This window comes from Lacerta agilis, chromosome 17, assembly GCF_009819535.1.
Source record: "Lacerta agilis isolate rLacAgi1 chromosome 17, rLacAgi1.pri, whole genome shotgun sequence".
Taxonomy (NCBI): domain Eukaryota; kingdom Metazoa; phylum Chordata; class Lepidosauria; order Squamata; family Lacertidae; genus Lacerta; species Lacerta agilis.
Window position 1 is genome coordinate 15,498,121 of NC_046328.1, and position 23,861 is coordinate 15,521,981.

Sequence of the window (23,861 nt, forward strand, 5' to 3'; positions counted from 1 at the left end):
TCACCGTATGTACGCTGAGCACCTTTTCAGGGAGGCGTGGTGGGGTATAAATTTAAATAAACACAAAGAAAATGCATCAGTTCCCCAAGTAAGTAAAGAAAACCTGCAAGTCCTGTAACAAAGGGTGAAAAAAGCAGGTTTCATCTAAAAGTGATCTTTAGGCAGAAGCAGGAAAATAAACTGATGTGGCTGATGTGGGGAGGTTTTGATTCCCTCGACAGAAATGTGGCTGAGAATTATTCCAAGTGGAATATATATATCAGAGAGAGAGAGAGAGAGAGAGAGACAGAGAGAGAGAGACATGGGGGGTTTGACAGTCTTCCCCCGCCCTGGTATCTGAGACCCTTTTATACCGGCCCTCCCCAAACTACAACTCCCAGGGTTGTTGGGAATTGTAGTCCAAAACCTCTGCAAGGCATCTATTTGGGAAAGGCTGCCCTGGGGCTTTCTACCTCTGTGTTGCTGATACCCTCTGGAGGTTTTGGACTACAACTCCCATCAACCCGACAACACAGCCCTGGGGCTGATGGGAGTCCAAAACACCTGGTTGGAGGAGTCTGTTTTAAAGCAATACACCAGCTGGACACCAAAGTCTTGGTTTCCTGGAGGGCCGAACGCATCCAAAGCAGGGAGGAGAGATCTTGCCCATCTGCTGGAGCATCAATCTATCCCACATTAGGTCTCTCCTGAGATCTCTTGCGCGTGGTCTGTAGGGCTAAGTGGCTGCGTCAACTTTGGTTTTCGGTGGCTTTGCCTGGAAAAGTAGAACAGGGAACATATTAGAAAAATACTGTGGGCATTGGAAAAGGTTCAGGAAAGGCCAAGCAAAATGAAGAAGGGGATGGAGCGACTAAAGAAAGGTTGCAGTGTTTGGGACTTTTTAGTTTGGAGAAAAGGCACACAAGACATGATTGAAGGGGACAAAAAGCATGCTTGGCAGGGAGACAGTGGATAGTGAAATGTCCCCGTCCCCCCGAACACCAGAACTTGCGGAGAGCCAATGAAGGTGAATTTTGGACGATTCGGGACAGATAAAAGAAAGTCCATCCTTGTGCAGCGCAGAGTTAAACTGTGGAACTGTCTCCCGTAAGGACCTCCAACATGAATGGCCTTAAAGCAGAATTACAGAAATGCATGGGAGATCAGGCTATCGATGGCTCAATGGAGGCACTGCGTGGCTGGAGGCAGCAATGCTTCTGAATGCCAGTTGTTGGAAACAGCAGGAGGAGGGAGGGCTCTTGTGCTCGAATCCTGCTTGTGGGTTTTCCATTGAGGCATCTGGTTGGCCACTGTGAGAACAGGATGCTGGACTAAAGGGGCCATTGGCCTGATCCAGCAGGCTCTCCTTGTGTTGTTTTACAGATGGGCTGGAGAGCCAGTGTGGTGTAGTGGTTAAGAGCGCTAGACTCGTAATCTGGTGAACCGGGTTCGTGTCTCCGCTCCTCCACATGCAGCTGCTGGGTGACCTTGGGCTAGTCACACTTCTCTGAAGTTTCTCAGCCCCACTCACCTCACAGAGTGTTTGTTGTGGGGGAGGAAGGGAAAGGAGAATGTTAGCCGCTTTGAGACTCCTTCGGGTAGTGAAAAGCAGGATATCAAATCCAAACTCTTCTTCTTCTATTATTATTATCTGCCTCCGCGATCCGAGGGCTGTGTTGTAGCATGCAGAAAAGCCTGCTTATACCAGGTAAAAGGTAAAGGTAAAAGACCCCTGGACAGTTAAGTCCAGTCAAAGGTGACTGTGGGGTTGTGGCACTCATCTCGCTCTCAGGCCGAAGGAGCCGGTGTTTGTCCACAGACAGCTTTCTGGGTCATGTGGCCAGCAGGACTAAACCGCTTCTGGCGCAACGGAACACCGTGACGGAAACCAGAGCGCACAGAAACACCGTTTACCTTCCCGCCGCAGCGGTACCTATTTATTTACTTGCACTGGCCTGCTTTCAAACTGCTAGGCTGGCAGGAGCTGGGACAGAGCAACGGGAGCTCACCCTGTTGTGGGGATTCGAACCACCGACCTTCCGATCGGCAAGCCCAAGAGGCTCAGTGGTTTAGAGCACAGCGCCACCCGCGTCTCTCTGCTTGTACCAGAGACCGCCCCCGACAGGCGAGAAATGAAGTAAAGGATTGGGGAGCCAGACACCTTCAGACACACAATAATCCCTCTCAAGTTCCCTGACCAGTTGCTGCTGCCAGTCCCCAGGGAGCACAAGGGGCTGCTGAGGTTGCGATTCCCCACAGCGGGACGATGGGGCGTGACAGCGAGTGCTAAATGGGACGGAACCGGAGCATGCAGGCAAAGGGATGTTTACAACAAAGGGCATGGTGGAGAGAAAGGGATTTGCAAGGCAGCGGCATCCACATAAACAAAAGCAAGAAGCCAGGTCAGCCCACATCCGATCGCTGTTACCTCCTCGTATTTCTCGCTCCGATAAAATTCAGCTTTCGTATCGAGGTACAGCAGGACGAGGTCGCAAACCACGGCGGCCTAGGGTGGCAAGGATGACATCATTCAGCATCATCCAGACCAGCCTTCGCCAACACAGCGCTCTCTGAAGAAGTGTATCTGAAGTGTATCTGAAGAAGTGTGCATGCACATGAAAGCTCATACCAAGAACAAACTTAGTTGGTCTCTAAGGTGCTACTGGAAAGAATTTTTTATTTTGTTTTGACTATGGCAGACCAACACGGCTACCCACCTGTAAACAGCGCTCTCTGTTTGTTTGGATCTACAACTCCCATCAGCCCCAGGGGCATTGTACAGCAGCGCCGCCCGGGGCTGATGGGAGTTGTAGTCCAAAAGGGCGTTTTTTTACTCTACCGGTCATACTTACAGCTCCAAGGAAGGCAGCTCCTGTTCCCAAGTTGACAGCGGTGGGAATGATGCTGAACTTCCCAGCCTAAGTAATAAGAAGTGCATGGGGTATTAGGGGATGGGTAGTAGCTCTGGTGGGACATACACGTTGCATTCCTTCTGGGGTTTTTTTTTTTTTTTTTTTTTGCCTGTCTTTCGTCCCCACCCTGCACTCAGCTCTCACCTGTGGCTCCAGGAAGCTGTCAGCCTGCGACTGAAGCCACACCCTGGGAACAGCTTCGACTGGCTGGCTAAACCAGGTGAGGGTAGCCTATGGATCTCAAACACTTGGTGAGTTAGGGATTTCCCCTGCATTATATAGAAAGCTGTCACCCACTGTAATAAAAATTAGGTTTGGCCCCAGAAGGGAGTCCACGAACCCGAGGGAGAGCTTCAGCAGGGCTCCCCTCCTGTCAAGAGCACCTAAGAACAAATAGAGACGATACAGATTCTTCCAAAGCAAGCAATAGCCCTTTATTAGACACTGCTGCAGCAGGGTGTTTTGCAAGCAAAAGACCTCAAACAAAGGCGCGCAAGCTCCTATATAGACTTTTGAAATTGCCCCCCTCCAGCTCAAGACCACCCCTCCATACATCATACATACATCACAAATTGGGAGGGTCTGTTAGCAGTGATCTGAGCATCCTGGATCCTGCCCCCTGCCTCCTCTTGCCCTCCACCAGAAACCCATCAAGTGAAACAAAAGATATTTACATTTCCCTATTTCCCAGCCAAGTTATTCACACCCTTTTGTTTGGCACTCAGGTATCAGGATGCCAGAGAGTATCACTCAGGCAGGGGGCTGCTGAGTAGCTGGAGGGGCAACCCCCCCTTTGTTCCTGAGACAAAGAAATACTTGGTCAGTTGGGAGTCAAAATGGAGTGAGGCCTGTCTTCCTGTGCTGTTTTTCAGACATGTGGCCTTATTTGTTTTGGTACACTAATAACAATTATTATATATAACTAAAATACCTTAAAATTCTTACAACACCACTCATTCAGGCCACTGGTCCATGGAACGTCTGCAGGCACGGTATACAAAAGGCACAAATAATTGGGAATATAAGCTCCCCCCCCCCTTCTGCCTGTGGCACAACAGATCGCTTTAATCTTTAATTGTATCGCTTTGTGCACTGGAGGCCATGCAAAGAAAGATGTCGGCAAGTGTTATGTATTGAAGTTCTCACCTCGGCCACCAGGGGTGTGTGTATATAGTTTATTCTGCTGCGGTTTTCACTCAGGTCAGCTTATGCAAATGAAGGATTAGAAACTGACACTCAGGGATTGGTTAGCTGCAGAATGTTGTTACTGTTACATTGTAGCTGAGCTCTATATAAGCTGGTGGCTGAGGCCTCCAGCTCAGTTCTGTTCCAGCCTGCAAATAAATAAGAGCTGTTTTGGAAATCGCTGTGTTGTCTGTTGTGTCCACCCACAACTTAACACTGGCGACGAGGATGGGATCATGGACATCAGAACACAGACAGCACACAGCCAGTCAGCGCAAGGGCAAATCACTGAGCTGAATCACTGAGCTGAATCACTGAGCTGAAACGCTGAGCGAAATCACTGAACAGAACCAACTCAGAGCTGCCCGTTCTGGCTAGAGCACTGTGTTCCATCCATCGCCCACCACGTCGGCATCGGAGTCATGGCTACACTAGTGCCTCTACCGCCGTTTGCCCCGGCCTCTGAATCATGGGACTCATATCTCGCTCGGTTCGAATGCTACCTTCAAGCAAACGAGCTAACAGAGGTATCAGAGGAGCGGAAGCGAGGCCTTTTCCTCAGCCTCTGCGGGCCCGAAGTGTTTGAGACGGCCAGAGTTTTAGTCGCTCCACTCGCAGTTCACAGAGCACCGTGGGACGCGCTACAAGAAAAGCTACGCGGCCACTACGCGCCCAAGCCGTCCAAAATTGCGGCCCGCCACGCCTTTTACCACCGGAACCAGGCAGAGGGGGAGTCGATCAACGACTACGTCGCCGCTCTCCGAAAGGCCGCATTAACCTGCGAGTTCCGAGACTTAGACGATGCCATGATGGATCGGATCGTCTGCGGGGTCTGGGACAACCGTCTGCAACGGCGCCTCCTTGCCAAGCCAGACCTCACGCTGCAGAAGGCCATCGAGGAGGCTGCGGCCTCAGAAGCGGCTGAACTCTCCGCCCAGGAGATCCGCAAGGCCAGCAGCCCACGACCTACAAAAAAGCCAATCGCCGTACACCATGAAGAGGCTAGCAGCGACGAGGCATCAACCAGCGAAGACGATGACGTGCACCAGACGAAGCGGGAACGCGGGAAGTTCAAACAGAAGTCCAAGGGCCAATCAGAATGCGCCGGCTGTGGAGGTGACCACCCCCGCGTCAAATGCCGATTCAGAGACGCCATCTGCCGGCAGTGCTCCAGAAAGGGTCACATCGCCAAGGTCTGCCGATCTACGCCATCAAACACAGCCTCTTCACCATCTCGCAAGTCCAAGTCGTCAACCCGGTCCGCAAACAGTAACTGTTTCGCTCTCACCAACTGTTGCTGCTCATCCGGAACCACGATTGGACAAACCGACTCGCCTACGCGACGCAAACTACACATCACGGTGCTCATCGAAGGAGCTCTGTGTGACATGGAGATCGACACCGGGTCTGCCCTGTCCGTTGTGTCCTGGAGCACTATCAAAAGACTTGTGCCCAAGCTGTCTAAGAGGCAGCTTGACCAACATCGTGTACACCTGAGGGACTACCAGGGAAACGACATTCCCGTGACGGGCGTCGGCCAGTTCCAGGTCAAGTTCAAAAACTTCTCGGGCCCACTCCGACTCGTGGTAGTTGAAGACCCGCGGCCCAGCCTCCTAGGGCTAGAATGGTTTGGCGCCCTCGGTCTGGAAGTCACCGGCATCAACTGCATCTCCAACGCGGAAGTGGAAAAGTTAACTAAAGAATTTGCCGAGGTTTTCGATGGCACTTTGGGCCAATATACAGGCACACCCATCTCCTTTAGCCTTGATCCACAAGTAGCTCCAATCAAGCTAAAGCCACGCCGGGTTCCGTTCGCCCTCAAGGCTAAGGTGGACGAACAACTGGACAAATTAATCGCGCAAGGGGTTTTGGAGCCGGTCGACCATGCCAAGTGGGAAACGCCTATCGTCACACCTGTCAAGCCGGATGGGTCGGTGAGGATATGCGCAGACTACAAGTGCACGATCAACAAGGCGCTTCAGCAGCACGCTTATCCCGTTCCCGTCGTCCAACACCTGCTGCATTCTTTGGGCGAAGGCAAGGTCTTTGCTAAGCTGGACCTTGCCCAAGCCTATCAACAACTGCCTGTTGACGACGCCACCGCTGAAGCTCAGACGATCGTCACCCACCGAGGAGCGTTCCGATGCCGCCAACTACAGTTCGGGGTGAGCGTGGCTCCTGGCATCTTTCAAAGCCTCATGGAGCGCCTCCTGCAGGGACTGCCAGGCGTGGTACCATACTTCAATGATGTACTGGTATCCGCAGACTCAAATCAGCAGCTGTTCGAGCGCCTCCGCGCTGTGCTGACCAGGTTCCAGGAGGCCGGACTCAAGGTAAAGAAAGAAAAGTGTCTGATTGCCGTTCCACAGGTGGAGTTCCTGGGCTACCTCATCAACGCCTCTGGCCTTCACCCAACGGCATCCAAAATCCGGGCCATCCAGGAGGCCCCGATTCCAAAGAACAAGACTGAGTTGCAGGCGTTCCTAGGGCTGCTGAACTTCTACAATATGTTCCTGCCCCACAAGGCAACGCTAGCTGAGCCTCTCCACCGCCTGCTCAGCACGAAGGCGCCATGGTCCTGGGGTCATCGGGAGACAGCGGCCTTCAACGCGGTCAAGTCCCTCCTCTCCTCAGACAGTGTGCTGGTACAGTACAGTGAAGCCAGGCCACTGGTCCTCGCCTGTGACGCCTCGCCCTTTGGCATCGGTGCAGTCCTCAGTCACCGGTTCCCGGATGGGAGGGAAGCACCACTTGCTTACTTCTCTCGGACGCTGTCTCCGGCGGAACGGAATTACAGCCAGCTCGACAAGGAGGCACTGGCGCTTGTGGCTGGAGTGAAGAGGTTCCACGAATATCTCTATGGGAGAACCTTTGACCTCATCACTGACCACAAGCCGCTCCTGGGCCTCCTTGCAGGGGACAGACCAACTCCGCCGATCCTCTCGCCACGCATGCTGCGATGGACTGTTTTTCTGGCAGCATACAGCTATCGGCTCATTCATCGCCCGGGAAAGTCGCTGGGCCATGCTGATGCCCTCAGTCGTTGCCCCCTTCCGGCGTTGGTGGAAGATCCAGCTCCTGCTTCATCGGTACTCCTGCTTGAGGACCTCCCAGCTGCACCAGTGTCGGCTACCGATGTGGCCTCCGCATCTTCCCAGGACCGCACCATCAGACGTGTGCTCAACTGGGTGTGGAGGGGGGTGGCCAGAAGGGCCATTCACATCTGAGTTCCAGCCATTTGCGACCAGACAGCATGAGCTCTCGGCTCATCGCGGCTGCCTACTGTGGGGAGACCGAGTCGTGGTTCCCCAAAGACTCCGCCAACGCGTCCTTGAGGCTCTGCACATCGGCCACCCAGGGATCGTTAAAATGAAGGCGTTGGCTCGGTGTTACGTCTGGTGGCCTAACATGGACGAGGCCATCACCTCCTGGGTTGCCTCCTGTCAAGCATGTCAAGAATCGAGACCTGCACCACCGGCAGCTAAGGGCAACACCTGGGAGACGCCAAAGGCACCCTGGTCGAGGGTGCACATTGACCTTGCTGGCCCTTTTCACGGCCGGACCTTTATGGTAGTGGTGGACGCTTATTCGAAATGGCTCGACGCTTATTCGAAATGACGCTTATTCTGATGCCCTCCACCACTACCGAAGCCATAGTCCGGGTGCTGCGGGGCCTATTCGCAACGCATGGATGTCCTGATGTCCTCGTCTCCGACAACGGGCCACAGTTCACATCAGGCGCTTTTGAAAGGTACCTCTTGGGGCTGGGCATCCGCCACGCCCTAACAGCTCCATTCCACCCGGCCAGCAACGGACAGGCAGAACGAATGGTGCGCTCAGCAAAAGAGGCACTGGCACGCCTGGACCAGAAGGACTGGCATGAGCGAGTTACGGAATACTTGCTCGTGCAACACATTACCCCGCATGCAGCCACAGGGCGGAGTCCAGCTGAACTGCTTATGGGCCGTCGCCTCAGATCTCCGCTCGACCGGTTGCATCCAGACTTCGGGGTAGCCGAGCCCCCGGGCGGTGCTAACGCACCAAGGTCTTTTATTCCCGGGGATAAGGTTTTTGCCAGAAACTACGTGGGGGACGTTCCTTGGGTGCCGGCCACGATAGTGGGAGTCACTGGGCCCCGCTCATATCAGGTGGCACTTGAGGACGGGCGTTTGTGGCGCCGGCACATAGACCAACTGAGGCGCCGGGTTGGAACTTTGGACGATACCGCAGTACCCTCAACGGCAGCCTCAGCTCTAGAACCGACACCATTGGAAGGCGAGGCTCCATCTACACCCCCTTCACAAACTGCGGACATGGGGCCAAGCCGAGCCACTGCAGGGGTTTTGCCTGACTCCCTTGAGACGCCGACCACCGCCTTGCCTGAGTGTCCACCAAGTCCGATCGTGACAGGCCTTCCAACAGCAGCGGAGCCGGAGACCTCAGGCCCAACGACACCAGTGGTAGCACAGCAGTCGCAACGGGACTCGGGCAGCCAACCGGGCTCTGATACTGGCCCACGGCGGTCAGGTAGGGTTCCCAAACGCCCAGCATATCTAAAAGACTATGTTACACACAATTTGCACACATAATGCTGCATCGTAAATTGAACTGTTATGCTATGTGTTTTAATGAATATTGCTGTATATAATGGAACCACTATGCTTGTAACCTAATGCCTTATCTCGGTGGGGAGGGGTGTTATGTATTGAAGTTCTCACCTCGGCCACCAGGGGTGTGTGTATATAGTTTATTCTGCTGCGGTTTTCACTCAGGTCAGCTTATGCAAATGAAGGATTAGAAACTGACACTCAGGGATTGGTTAGCTGCAGAATGTTGTTACTGTTACATTGTAGCTGAGCTCTATATAAGCTGGTGGCTGAGGCCTCCAGCTCAGTTCTGTTCCAGCCTGCAAATAAATAAGAGCTGTTTTGGAAATCGCTGTGTTGTCTGTTGTGTCCACCCACAACTTAACAGCAAGTTTGTGTGTTGCGTAGATTTTGTTGGAGATTGCAAAAAACAAAAAACAAAAAATGAGGAGGCGGGAGGTGAGGTTGCCGAGTGAGTTGGAAAGAGGGTCGGCCAGCGGGTAGCCCACCTCCCACAGAGAAAGCAGGAAGGACAGCATGTTTGGAGCTGAGCCTGAGATTCAAAGCACCCCTGGGCAGCGTTTGAAACTCCCACTGTTCATCTAGGTGGATTTTGCGACAGGGAATTTCATTAGCGTGACCAGTTTCGGAGCTCGGCACAGTACTGCGCCTAAGATTTCAGATTTAAAACTGCAGAGTGCAAGGAAAGGGGGGCCTTTTCCTGCCTCCCCACTTCCAGCTACTCTCTGAAGGCTGGAGGAGACATTCCGTTGTTGCTCCCATAACCTCGGTTTAAGGTGCCTTTTAGCTCCTAGCTTTCATATCTCAGTTTCTAACACTTGGGGGCAATGAATGGGATCCCTGCAGAGCTTCCCCCCCCCCGGGATCCGCTGCACATGGGGCATCGAGAGGTCCTTACCTGGCCGTGGACCGAAATGTCAAAGCGGATACCGTAGAGTTTCAACAGGCTCCGAGACTGCCGGTTCAGGGGGTCCCGATAATAGGAAGCGGTTCTGAAGAAATAAATGAGGCGGATGAGCTTGCAGAAGCTGTGCCTTGGTCCACATGCAGTTGGACCACGTTTGAGGTTCTTGTGTTGATCGGCAGGGCCCTTGACAACTTCGGTTCAAGATACTATGAGGAGCGCCTGACCTCTCATATTATTTATATAGTTTGTGAATATATTCATATCACTCCTTTCTCCCAAGTTGGGGTGCAAGTTGGATTAAAAGCAACATAACGAAATGCAAAGTGACATCAATGAACTAGCTAAAAACAACCATCAAAATACATCCATCAACAACCATCAAAATACATCAGAACACATGCGGAACCAGCTATTAAAATGCTGTTTGCCCTGACAGCATCACCTGTGCTTCAGATTCTAAAGGCTTGTCTGACTAGGAAGGTATAGGAGCGCGGGTGGTGCTGTGGTCTAAACCACTGAGCCTCTCGGGCTTAGCGATCAGAAGGCTGGCGGTTCGAATCCCTGTGACGGAGTGAGCTCCCGCTGCTCTGTCCCAGCTCCTGCCAACCTAGCAGTTCGAAAGCACGCCAGTGCAAGTAGATAAATAGGTACCGCTGTGGCGGGAAGGTCAATGGCGTTTCCGTGCGCTCTGGTTTCCATCACGGTGCCCCGTTGCACCAGAAACGATTTAGTCCTGCTGGCCACGTGACCCGGAAAGCTGTCTGTGGACAAACGCCGGCTCCTTCGGCCTGAAAGCGAGACGAGCGCCACAACCCCATAGTCGCCTTTGACTGGACATAACCGTCCAGGGGTCCTTGACCTTTTTTTACCTATTAGTCTGCCAGTGGGAGGATAACAAAGACAGAGCCAGTCTAACCTCTCTGGGCTTCTGGGGAGTCATGGTTAGTGAGACCCAATAGCTCAGATACCTCCTTATATACACCAGGCGCTCTGTGTTCAGGATTGTGTGCCCAAGGACAGATAAATAGGATGGACTTGTTCATGCAGCACACAGTTAAACTCTGGAACTCACCTCTGCAGGAAGCAATGATAGCCACCAACTTGGATGGCTTTAAAAACAGGATTGGGCAAATCGCTGAAGACTATTGATGGCTACTGGATAGCTTGAGGGCAGGGAGCTTTCAGTGACCTGAATATTGGTGAACCTTTCTCTACGATGAGCAGCAGCAGGAAATGATACAGAACGTGGTAAATGCTGCATGGTAAACTATGCAACATAAAACTAGGAGGGTGGGGTGGACAGAAAGTGCCTGCAAAAAAATCTAGTTTGTACGGTTTCACTTGGTGCCAAAGTATAGTATTAATAGGACAGACTGGGAAACGGTACCACCCTGGCAATGCTCCCTGGCAGATTGTTTAGAGAAGGGGATTACCAGGCTCGGTTCTAGAGAAAGAGAAGGGCCCTCTTCACATCAGTCGAGAACCAACACCCTCCTATGCAGGACCCACCTCCTGGTCTGCAGAGGGGGTGCAGTTAACCACTGGTGAAACAAATGCGCTTTGCACCTGCTCAGAGGCACTTGTGTTTATCATTGCTTCCTAAGATGAGGGATGGGAGAACCTTAACCATCTCATTTTCCCAGTCTCGAATTCTCCACATTTCCACGTCGGTTTGCATTTTTGGAAAAAGGAAATATCCATCAGTTTTTTTAGCGCAGCTCTTTCCCAATATACAAATTATTGCGAAGTAGTTTCCCCTGATGCATTCGTGTATGTTTGTTGTTGTTTTTTTGCTAGTGTATACATTTTCCTGCACATTTCTCGGCATTGTGAAATTCAGAGAAGTGTAGATTCCGAAGGGTTGCTGTGTTCCGTTTCACATACTGTTTCAATAAGCGTGAATTGGGCGGGTTCGTCTTCAAATGCAAGCAGAATTGAATTCCCCCCTCCCTACTTAAGACAGAAGGGCTTGCTTGCGCCCTGCTTCCTTCACACCCTCCCGCCTGCTGCTGCGCCCACCTGAAGTTGAATTTCTTTTCCAGCAGAGTGAAGGAATAGCCGGGCCTGCACCACGATGGAGGCTGGTCCAAGTCACAATCCCAGTCGATCCGCAGGCCGATAGCGCCCCCCTGTGTGGGATCCACCAAATGCCACAAGATTAACGGGGGGCGGGGGGGGGGAGAAGGACAGAGGGCACTAGGATCTATTAGTACTGAGCAAACTGGGGCTTCAGCGGCTCCCCTTCCCACATTGTTCTGTGATAAAGGTTACATTGTCACGGGAAATCCAAGTGCGAAGCTATAACGCATATTTAACACTTCCCCCAAAGAATCCTGGGAACTTTAGTTTACGCCTCACAGAGCTACCATTGCAGTGCTGGATTTACGTATAAGCTAAACAAGCTATAGCTTAGGGCCCCACTCTCTTGCGGGGCCACAAAAATTTTTTAGAGGGGGGGGGAAACTGGATGTAGCCTACATTTCCAAAATATAAGATAAAAAACAAAATAAAACCTACATACAGCAACAGTGTTTTGTGTTGTGTAGGCTCCTATGATGTAAGTACTGTCATACCCCGTGTTGCGCACGCTCCGTGTTGCGTATGTTCGGGTTGCGTACTCCGCTAACCCGGAAGTGCAACACGGAGCGTGGGTGCTTCTGCGCATGTTCGCGCATGCGCAGAAGCGCAATATTGCTTGAGTGCGCAACCCAAGGTACCACTGTAATGGGCCCTGCCTGCTAGCCTTTTGTTATGTGCAAATAGCTTTAGATACCTATTAGGTCCACAAATTACCATATATAGCATATATTCAAGACAAAAAAAACAGCGACAATCTGTTGTTGACAAAGGACAGCTGGACATATAAAGGGCCCCCATTCCCTTCAGTAGCTTAGGGCCTCATCAAACCTAAATCCAGCCCTGTACCATTGCCAGCACACTTAACAAACTACAGTTCCCAGGATTCTATGGAGGAAGCCATGTGCTTTAAAGAACCCAAATGCAGGTGCTGCAAGCTCTCTAATTCTTTTTTATATAGCAATCATAGAATTGAAGAGTTGGAAGGGAACTTGAGGATCATCTCACCCAACCCTCTGCATTGGAAGAATCTCAACTAAAGCATCCATTACAGATTGTCCTGCAACCTCTGTTTAAAAACCTCCAATGAAGGAGAGTCCACCACCTTCTGAGGTGGTACATCCTACTGTCAAACAGATCTTACCATCTGAAGAAGTGTGCATGCACACGAAAGCTCATACCAAGAACAAACTCAGTTGGTCTCTAAGGTGCTACTGGAAAGAATTACCATTATAAAGTTCTTCCTGATGTTTAGTCGGAATCTCCTTTCTTGTAACTTGAAGCCATTGGAGCAGGAGAAAACAAACTTGCTCCATTTTCTATGTGACAGCCCTTTAGATACAGGTGTGAAACTCGAAAAATTAGAACATCGTGGAAAATTCCATTTATGTAAGCAATTGTTTTCATTAGCTACTGGAGTTTAATATATGAGATAGACTCATGACATGCAAAGTGAGATATGTCAAGCCTTTGCTTGTTATAATTGTGATGGTTATGGCGTACAGCTGATGAGAACCCCAAAGTTGAAATTGTTAATTTGGGGTTCTCATCAGCTGTACGCCATAATCATCACAATTGTAACAAATGAAGGCTTGACATATTTCACTTTGCATGTCATGAGTCTATCTCACATATTAGTTTCACCTTTTAAGTTGAATTACTGAAAGAAATGAACCTTTCCACGATATTCTAATTTTTCAAGTTTCACCTGTAAGTGAAGATGGCTATCATATCAAGTCTCAGACTCCTTTCCCCCTCAGGCTACAGTAACATACCCAATTCCCTCAACCGTTCCTTTTAAGGTTTGGTTTCCAGACCCTTAATCATCTTGGTGGCACATGTTCCAGCTTGTCAATATCCTTCATAAATTGTGGCGCCCAGTACTTCCAGGTGTGGTCTGACCAAGGCAGAATAGTGTTATGACTTCCCTTGACCTGGACACTATACTTCCGTTGATGAAGCCTAGAATGGCATTAGGTTTTTCTTTTTTTGCTGCATCAGACTGTTGGTCCATCTAGCTCAGTATTGTCTACACTGACTGGCAGCAGCTCTCCAGAGTTTCAGGCAGGAGGTGTTCCTACCTGGAGATGCTACCAGAGGCTGGGCATACGATGTTCTGTATGCAAAGCAGATGCTGAATCGCTCTGCTACGGCAGTGGCAGAAACACTGCTGGAAGGGACTTCATCCATTTCCCATAAGCCAACTCACTCCCTTTCTAAGGTTAATCTGACCTGGAGTCAATGGACTTTTCCTGGGAGGGAAGCAGTTCCCAAAGAGCCCTGCCCCTCCGCGCTTGCATTTGTGGGATGGGTTGCCGAAGCAAACGAGGAGACCTACCTGGTGAGCCAGCTCCTCAAAGCTCTCCCCAGCTGCCTCAACCATGTCACGAATGCGAAATATGGGGCAATAAGGGTCATCCACGGCATCATATCGACACCCCTTGAAGTAGGAGCCGTCCGTCGTCTTCAGCGTGTTTGTCCTGAACGAAAGCATGAGAAAAATTAAAGTCTTTGGGAAATCTGTTGTAACAGCAGCTTGGGAGGAAGAGCCTTGTGGCACCTTTATTTGCAGTTGAATTGCTTCCTATATTTACATGCCATTTATTAAGTAGTGGGTGGACATAGCAGATGACACAGAAGTCTCTCCAAGCAGCTCTTTATTCTTAAGCTGGGACTGAACTGAACTCAAATAGCTCTGCCGGCCTGCTTTTATAGGCAGCCCAGGGTTTCCGCTTAAATTAATTGATGTGGACCTGAGTGAAAACTATATACACAACCCCCCTGGTGGCCTAGGGTGAGAACTTCAATACATAACACCACTTACCGTATTTTTCGCTCCATAAGATGCACTTTTTTCCTCCTAAAATGTAAGGGGAACTATCTGTGCGTCTTATGGAGCAAATGGTGGTCCCTGGAGCTGAATTGCCCAGGGGCCAAAAGAGGATCATGATTTTTATTTTACAAAGAGAAAAGGGGGTGTTGAAAGGACCCAGCTCAGCAGCTGATCAGCAAGAGATCAGGAGAGAGATAAGAGTCCAGGCTCCCTTTGGCCCCGCCCCCTTGCCCAGGCCTCCTTTGTTGAATGTGCTGCAGAGGGAGGTTGTTTGTTTCCCCAGCGACATGTGACTGGCTGATTAGATTATCTGTCTGGAAACAGCAGAAATGGCTCCCTTTCCTTAAGATTTTTCAGAAATGTGAGTTGAACCCCATAAAAATGGGCCTTTTTCTCTTTGCTTTTCCCCCTTTGCAAAAAAAGCAGCAAAACTTTTAGCTGATCCTCAAAAAAAACAGGGCTTTTCCCTTTGCAAAAAAGCAGCAAAACTTTTAGCTGATCCTCAAAAAAACAGGGCTTTTCCCTTTGCAAAAAAGCTGCAAAACTTTTAGCTCATCCTAAAAAAAATAGGGCTTTTAGAGGAGGAAAACCAGGGAAATTTTTTTTTTCTTGTTTCCTCCTCTAAAAACGAGGTGTGCCCTATGGTCCGGTGCGCCCTATGGAGCGAAAAATACTAATACTAAAAGAGTTGCCAAACAGACGACAAAAACAGCAAATACTGTAAGCACGGAGAGACACGCCATGAAGTTGAAATGCTGCTATATCATATAATGCACAAAACTGGGAATTATAGGGACAGAACTACCTAAGTTGTATAGAAACTTATTCATGTATGCTACTACAGCAGCAAGAGTGCTACTCGCCCCAAAATGGAAAGAAGCAGAAGTCCTAGCAAAGGAAGAATGGATACAAAAACTTATGAAATATGCAGAAATGGCGAAACTCACCTGAAGAATAAGAAAGCAAGATAACAAACTTTTTATATATTAAAAAACGGAAATGGTTTGTTGAATATTTACAGATAAATTATAAACAGATAAAAACATTGGCAGGATTATTGTAATAACCTGCAGTTTCCAAAGAGTATATATTTAAAGTAGATAATGAGCAAATTAATTGAATTTGGATATGCAGAAGTTATTAAAAAATAAATTTAAGGAACTGCAGAAGGAGGGGGAAGGAAGGGAAATTTTGATATGTTAAAATGACTGCAAAATTATTCAAATGTATAATAAACCTGAAAAGTATAGTTAAAAACTTTAAAAAAACAAAAACAAACCTGCAATACAATATAAAACAATATCACCCCCCAAAAAAGTAAGAACCTGAAGACATCTTTTGTGGCACCATTCCAAACTTTGCAGAGTTTCTAGACCATACAGAAACCTGCACAAGCTATCTAACCTGTGCCAGCAGTGGGCTGGGTGTTGGTGCCATGACTGACACTCCTGTTTGCAAACAGTATCCCAAACCCTCTGTGAAAACCGTCCCCACCCTGCTCTCAAGATCTCAGCCCTTACCTGGAGAAGTTAAACTTGTTAAAGTTGACAGTGTTTTTAATAAAGAGAGTGAAATTCTCCGCTTCAGCCAAGAGTGGTTTCCTAGGTGGAAAACAGAAAATACGTGGGCCTATGAATGGAACACGACCATTTGGTTTTTACAACCTGTAGGCTGTTAAGCTACCTTTCCATGAGAAATTGAAATTTCTGGTGGATGTCTGATAATACGTGGTGGCTGATTTTTTTTATTTACTTATACATACATCATGACATTTACATGTTGCTTGGTTGTAAGAAGTAGAGAAAAAAACAAACCTCGAAGCAGTTTACAAAAGAATGAATCAATGAAAGAGTTAAAAGCAGCTATCTAAAACATTCAAAAAGTACCAGTAATTGAAATCAAAGATTAGCTAAAAACAATGGCACCAGCCTACATATTTGTTAGGCTTAGCTAAACAAGTATTTAATTTGTTTTCATTTTTAAAAATAATTTGGGCAAAGTTCTCTCTTGGAGACCAAAAATTGTGTTAATTCCCCCCCCCCCCCGGAAGGTGGTTTGAAAGAGGAGTTGGTACTAAGTGGGACGTACTTGCCTTATTTTTCCTCTGGCTAAACAGGTTCTCTAGGCTTTTGGTATCATCTGGGGGGAAAACCTGCAATGCCTGTTTGACCACCAATAAGGGAAGGGCCACCCCCTCCTAACCAAATTTCTTCTTTTGTTAGGAGCTACTGCCCGTTCCTCAGCTGAAGATGTCTGGCTGGCTTGTGGTGGGTTTGGGGGACAGAGATACAGGTAGCCGTTGAAACAGGATGAAAGAGGACAACTTGCATACCTGGACAAAGTCCTGTTTTCCACCGGACACCACCCGTAGATCTCACAGGTATTATTGGATTCATCAAATGGAACACACTTCCCTGTTTTTACTCCTGCAAGAGAACCGAACTACATCTCTGTTATGTCTTCTTTTTACCAAAGCCCTTTTATTCCTTCCAATGTGCATTGCGGCCCAACTCCCCCATGTAAGGTATTGCTTTCTCCTATATTTTTGGAAACCAATTAGAGGTTTTCTGACACTCAAGCTGTATACGCACATGCTGTTAAATAAATGAAATTGGGAAAAGCAGAGATACTGAGATTGACATATTTGCCCATCGGACCTCGAAGAGCTGCAGAGAAATTGGATAATCCTGAACTAGATAGGTCAGTGGTTTAATTCAGTATGAGGTGGCTTCATCTGCTGTATGTTTTAGAAAATATTCGCTATGCGTTTGGACACCTCTTGTGGTAATGTGGCCAAATTTTGCCTCCTTGTTCCTGAGACACAACTGGGTGCTGTTTTGAATTAAGGCGGTTGACTGAGCCTTCCCAAACTGCACTGATTACTAATTGGCACCGATTGTTTGGTCCATGATCAACAACAGGTAACGAAATGTAAAAACAAGAGGGAAGCTTCTTGGACTGCAACTTCCATCAGCAGGGTCAGCCCAGTACATTTTGCTGCCTGAGGCAAAACAGAAAATGTCTCCCCCTGCTGCTGGTTGGGGAAGGCTTCAAGTGAGAGCCTAGCAAGCGGTAACCACTGAGAAACCGGTGCTAAATTCGGCGTTCAGATGTGGGAGGTGTGGAGAGCAGCAGGTAGGGGCCAGGATTGAAACAGACCTCCTTACCATTTCCGTGGACCACCGGCTGTCCTGGCAAACAGTCCTCGTCTCTCCTGCACTTCCCATCGGGGATGGAAGGGTGCTGGAGGAGAAGACAATTGTTGAGAAGGAAAAGCATCTGCAGGGGAGCCCTGTGAGAGGGTCTGCCTGGCATGCCTGTATAAAGCTATAGCCTATAGTGGGAAGGGGCACCCACAGACCTGACAGGGTCTCAGGGCAACTTGGCCAGCCCCTTGTTGCTGCAATGAAGTTGGATTATCTGAAGCTACACAGAATAAGCTGCTGTGATGCATAAAGGTAAAGGTAAAGGTAAAGGTAAAGGTACCCCTGACTGTTAGGTCCAGTCGCGGACGACTCTGGGGTTGCGCGCTCATCTCGCTCTAGAGGCCGAGGGAGCCGGCGTTTGTCCGCAGACAGCTTCCGGGTCATGTGGCCAGCATGACTAAGCCGCTTCTGGCGAGCCAGAGCAGCGCACGGAAACGCCATTTACCTTCCCGCGGGAGCGGTACCTATTTATCTACTTGCACTTTGATGTGCTTTCGAACTGCTGGTTGGCAGGAGCTGGGACAGCAACGGGAGTTCATCCTGGGATTCGAACTGCCGATCTTCTGATCGGCAAGCCCTAGCCTCAGTAGTTTAAACTACAGTGCCACCCGCATGTGGTGCCTACAATCATGCAACCTGGTCTATGATTTGGGCTGAGAGCAGGCAAATGGTTGGGAGGTGCTTCTGCAGGGCTCGGGCAGAGAGGTCAAACTGCACAGCAGGGGTGGGGGACCTCCAGACTGAATGCGGCCCCCAGAACTCTCTATCTGGCCCTCCCGAAGCCACACAACCCCTCCAGGCCACATCTCTCCCAGGCCTTGCCTTGCACTCTCCTCAAGAGTTTTAGTCTAGCTGGGACAGGTCCTTTTTAAAAAACAAGAAAGGTTTGTTTTCATTTCGTTTAATACTGTATATAAAGCAGAAAGGACAATTATAATAACCGATGGCGATCAAAAGATGAAAAACTAAACTGTAAAGTAGGGACGTAGAATGTGTACGGTTGCATGTGTGTTAAAATAACAAAGTCGAAGTAAAATCATATTTGATCTAGTTGAGATTCCTGAATTGCATGGGGTTGGACTGGATGACCCTCGGGGTCCCTTCCAACTATTGCAGCCCCTCCAACAGCTAAAGGACATTTTTGACATTTGCAAAGGAGTGCAATACTACCTGTGTAGTAATTTCAATGAGTTTCAATGAGTTTTCTCCAAGAAAACTGAAAGCAGATTTTAAGGGTTGTGATTCCCAAATTTTAGTCCAATCCTTGGGAAGAATTTGTGTGCCAATTCTAATAATTTTTCTGTTTGTCTATTAATCTTGTTCCCATATCTTTTAAAGGGGCTGGGGCGTGTCCTTGAACCCTTGCTTGCCTGGATAGAGAATGGCATTGGATGTGACCTCTGCACCGAAACCAATTTGTTGTACAACAGTAAAATTTACATTTGTTGCTCCACCCACTTTTGCCTCTGGCCCCACCCACCACTAGCATGTGACCTCCAAAAGGTTTCTCCCTCCTGCAACTGTAGAGGAAGCAAAAAAGCACAGGTAAAGAGACGTACCTCTGGACACGATCCTTGCACTTGCTTCGGTGTAGCAATGAAATTGGTCACCACAAAGAACACATTTTCCCCCTATGAAATGATGAAACGTTTCAAAATACGTACATTCTGTTGTTGTTGTTGTTGTTGTTGTTGTTGTTGTTGTTGTTGTTTTAATGCCCCATTTTATTTGTTTTGATATGCTCTTATTGGTTTTATTTTTGGTTCAGTGCTATTGTTTGTTTTTATATGGTACACTGCTGAATTTTTAAGAAACGAAGTGATTTATAAAGGCTTTAAAAATAAATAAACAACACAACTTAACCACTATTAGTAACTTTACCACTACTTTACTACTGTAAGTAACTTTACTCCTAGTACTAGTATTACTACCACAAACTTCTCCGTCTCAGTTTTTCATATGGCCTGATCCAGATGGGTAATTCTTTTGTGGCCACAAGGCCAAAGAAAGGATACCTGAGGGGGTTTCACGTAATCTGCTACATCCCAGAGTCGGTCCCCAAGCTCTCGGACACGTGTGACCGAAATCCCTTTCAGTTTGGTGATCACTGAGATGTGAGGGTCAGTATCTTTCTCCTGGTAGCCCTTTTTGGCTAGAAACACCCACCTGCGAAGCAGCAGAAAGAACAGGGGTCCAAGATGCTTAACACGCACACTTAAAATAACTCTCCTCCCATGCTCCAGATATATTGCCCTACCCTTAGTGATCATCCGCTACAATTGGCTCAGCATTTCCAGGTGGCTGCAAGGAGCGGGGCCTTTTTCTGTGGTGGCACCCCTGCGTTGGAACACCCTGACCAAGGAGCTCCTCAACCTTACTCATTTTCATCCCTTCAGAGATTAAAGGTAAAGGTAAAGGGACCCCTGACCATTAGGTCCAGTCGTGTCCAACTCTGGGGTTGCGGCGCTCATCTCGCGCTACTGGCCGAGGGAGCCGGCGTACAGCTTCCGGGTCATGTGGCCAGCATGACTAAGCTGCTTCTGGTGAACCAGAGCAGCGCACGGAAACGCCGTTTACCTTCCCTTGCACTTTGACGTGCTTTCAAACTGCTAGGTGGGCAGGAGCTGGGACCGAGCAACAGGAGCTCACCCCGTTGCAGGGATTCGAACCACCGACCTTCTGATAGCAAGCCCTAGGCTCTGCAGTTTAACCCACATCACCACCCACATCCTTTCTTCAGAGATTAGGCTGTTATTTAGTGTTTGACTATGTGTACAAAGGAGGCTGCCCTTTTGAAGGCCTTTTCCAACTTTACAATACCATAAATAAGCATGGATTTGAGACTGCCTGTTCATTAAGGTCCTCTGCAGCAGGGAACCCCAGGAATGAATGGGGCCCTCCACTCCTCTCTATCTGGCCATCGGAAGTCTCCCCAGCTACATTTCTCCCCAGCCCTGACTCATGCACTGCTTGGACTCAGCTACGTTAGTCAGAAAACAGCATCTTGAATGTGTTATAAACATGCAACACCAGATGGCGCCAGAGAGCAAAAAAAAATCTATGCCGTTTTACATAGCGGTTTTTTTTCCTTTTGTAATAACGATTTATTTTCTTACTTCTTTATAGCATCCCCCCCCCCCCCCGTGTGTAGATCCACCCCTTGAGTGTGTTTTGCCTGTCTTGAACTCTGATCACGCCCCTTGTTTGGGAGGAAGGTTGCGAGAGCTGCACAAGTGTGTGTCGAAACTAGCCTACTGGGAAAAGGGGAAATTTGCATTCGTTGCTCCACCCACTTTGGCTCCGCCCACCACTTTCATGTGACCCTCAGTCTGGAAGAGGTTCCCCATCCCTGAGCCTTAGCATGCGCGATTGCAATAACTCATATCAGCCAGATGGGTTGGGGTATAAAAAATATTATTATTAAGCCCTAAACTATTTCCCTTTGCAGCCTTCCTTGAACCCGGTGCCTCACAGTTGTTTTGGACTGGAGTTCCCATCTTCACACAGCGCTGGCTGTGCTGGCAGAGGCTCATGGGAGCTGTAGGCACCACACATCCACACTATAAAAGACGCCTGGAACTGTAGTTTGTTGAGAGTGTTGGGAATTGTAGCGCTGGGGTGGGTAAACTGCAGTTCCCAATATACTTGGGGGAGGGGGAGGGAGGCTTTAAATGTATGGTGTGTACACAGCCTGAGTCCAAAAACTGCTTTGAGGTTTTGTTTTGTTTTACAATCCGGGGTATATGAATGTTATGAAATAAATAAAATTATTTACTCATTTCATAACATTTATACACTGCTTGATTGTAAAAAAACAACAACAACCCTCAAAGAGATTTACAAAAAAAGATAAAAGAATAAAATTATCACTAAGAACAGTAAGATTTCCAAAAAGGTAAAATAACAAAAGACTAAAAGCAGATTTAAATTTGCATCAGCTTTCTAAGCACCTGGGTCAGCTTGTCTAAACAGGAATGTGTGTTTTTTTAAAAATATATAACAGGCATTGAAAAGAATGTAGTACAGAGAAGGTGCCTGCCTTATGTCAATTGTCAGGGAGTTCCAAAGTTCCAGGTTGGGGAAGACTGTGTGTTGCTTCCCATTCAGCGAATTGGGGATTGCGAGCAATCTACCTGATTCATTTGGGCAAAAACTCCAACGTCGGCGTTAAAAGGCAGAGGAGCAGGGCTAGCTGAAGGAATGTGGCAACCCCAGGCATAGGTGGAACAAAGATGGGATGTGTGTGAGGAAGCTGGATTCCTGCACGGCTGCAGTTCCTCCTGCAAAAGAAGCTGCTTCTAATCTAGGGCATTTAAAAAAAGAGAGCCAGAAGTCAGTCGGTGTAAATCCACCCAATGCAGCAATTCACCTCCAAGCTGGCTGCTGCTGCAGTCCACCAGCTCACCGGCAACGTCTCAGAAATGTCAGTGACTTGCGATTTCGAAGGCTTCTCAACGCCCGCCTCGCTGCTTCTGCAGCTCTTACCCGAGGATGTAGCCCACGATCCCGAGCTGGATCAGGCGGTGCAATACTCCGACCTTCCTATTCCTGGTGAGTGCAAACTTCTCTGTTTTATAATCCAGAAAGCCGAAGCAGGAATGGCTCCAGGAATCCCCCATGGCTGGCTGGCTGGCTGGCTGTGAAATCCCGGCAGCAGAAGCTGACGGAGGACGCCACAATCATCCTCCTGGCCTGCTGCCCAGGTGGAGAAGAGCAGGCAAAGAGGCAAACTTTTCAAAAAACGTCGAAGATGTGAGGATCTGTGTCAGCATCTTCCAAAGTAGCAAGGAGGGGAGGGTAAAATAAAGATGGCCTGCTAATGGGCTGCTAAAATGGGAAAGGAGGGCCTTTCGTCTCCATGGGCTAACTGGAATCAGAGCTGTAGAGTTGGAAGGGATCCAAGGGCCATCTAGTCCAACCCTCTGCAATGCAGGAATGTCAACTAAAACATCCAAGCTCTGCTTAAAAACTTCCAATGAAGGAGAGTCCACCACCTTCTGAGGTAGCCCGTCCAGGGCCGGATTTAGGTCTGATGAGGCCCTAAGCTATGGAAAGTAATGGGGCCCTTTGTATGTCCAGCTGTCCTTTGTCAACAACAAATTGTCGCTGTTTTTGTGTGTTGAATATATGCTATATGGTAATTTATGGACCTAATAGGCATCTAAAGCCCTTTGCACATGTTGCCATGCAACCAGTCCATGCAGAATGTAGGCACCCTATATATAGAAATGTGCAAATCAGTGATATTTTAGGGAGCAGGCTAGCAGGCGGGGCCCATTACTTACATCATAGGAGCCTACATAACACAAAACACTCTTGCTGTATGTAAGTTTTGTTTTATTTGTTTGTTATGTTATATTTTGAAAATGTACATCCAGTTTTTTCCCCTTTAAATTTTTTTGCCCCCCCCCCCCAAGAGATTGGGGTCCTAAACTATAGCTTGTTTAGCTTATACGTAAATCCGGCACTGAGCACGTCCCACTGTCAAACAGATCTTACCATCAGAAACTTCTTCCTGAAGTTTAGTTGGAATCTCCTTTCTTGTAACTTACCCCCAACCCCCACCCCCCGCAAAGGCTACGTGCTTTTCTACAAAATACCCAGTCTGATAATCAGCCAAAGACTGTTTGGGTTTGTTCTCTCTGGATTTCTCAGCGGGTGCATTTTTTAAATCATTATTTCATTTTAAAGACTCTTGGGGGGGGGGAGAGGAAACATCACCGCAAATTAAAATTCCTGCACTTTTCCTGGTGTTTTGGATTTCTGGGAGCAGGGGCATCCAGGCATACGAAATGTAACGGCAACATTTATTTCCCTTTATTGCAAACTTCTTCACAGTAATATTATACACTGGGGGGGGGGGGGGGTTGGGTTGTTGTTTTGATTTTTATTAAGCATTTTGTGGTTTTATATCTTGATTTTATTCTGTGAACCGCCCTGAGACCCCCGGGGTATAGGGCGGTATATAAATTCAGTAAATAAAATTAATAAATAATAAATAAAATAATTAAACAAAATTGCTTTGTAACCCCGCAAACCAACCCCCGAACCAGGTTTCCGAACAGATTACAATTTTAATTCGAAATAAGCCTCGGGGTTTCCGAACTCGATCCCCAAAGCAGCTCAGGACAAAGTTTCCAACCCCGCTTGACAGGG

General features: G+C 48.4%; 1 protein-coding gene across 1 annotated transcript; it reads right to left on the reverse strand.

Moving 5' to 3' along the window:
* Positions 1–670: 670 nt before the first annotated feature.
* P2RX6 (purinergic receptor P2X 6) lies at positions 671–22,334 on the reverse strand. Its single transcript, XM_033174695.1, has 12 exons — positions 22,191–22,334; positions 19,721–19,871; positions 19,265–19,336; positions 17,667–17,742; positions 16,832–16,925; positions 16,020–16,100; positions 14,005–14,146; positions 11,610–11,719; positions 9,582–9,675; positions 2,832–2,897; positions 2,408–2,485; positions 671–754 (listed from the first exon to the last, which is right to left on the reverse strand). The coding sequence occupies exons 1-12, from the start codon at positions 22,322–22,324 to the stop codon at positions 716–718; spliced, it is 1,137 nt and encodes a 378-aa protein (XP_033030586.1). The 5' UTR covers positions 22,325–22,334; the 3' UTR covers positions 671–715.
* Positions 22,335–23,861: the final 1,527 nt, after the last annotated feature.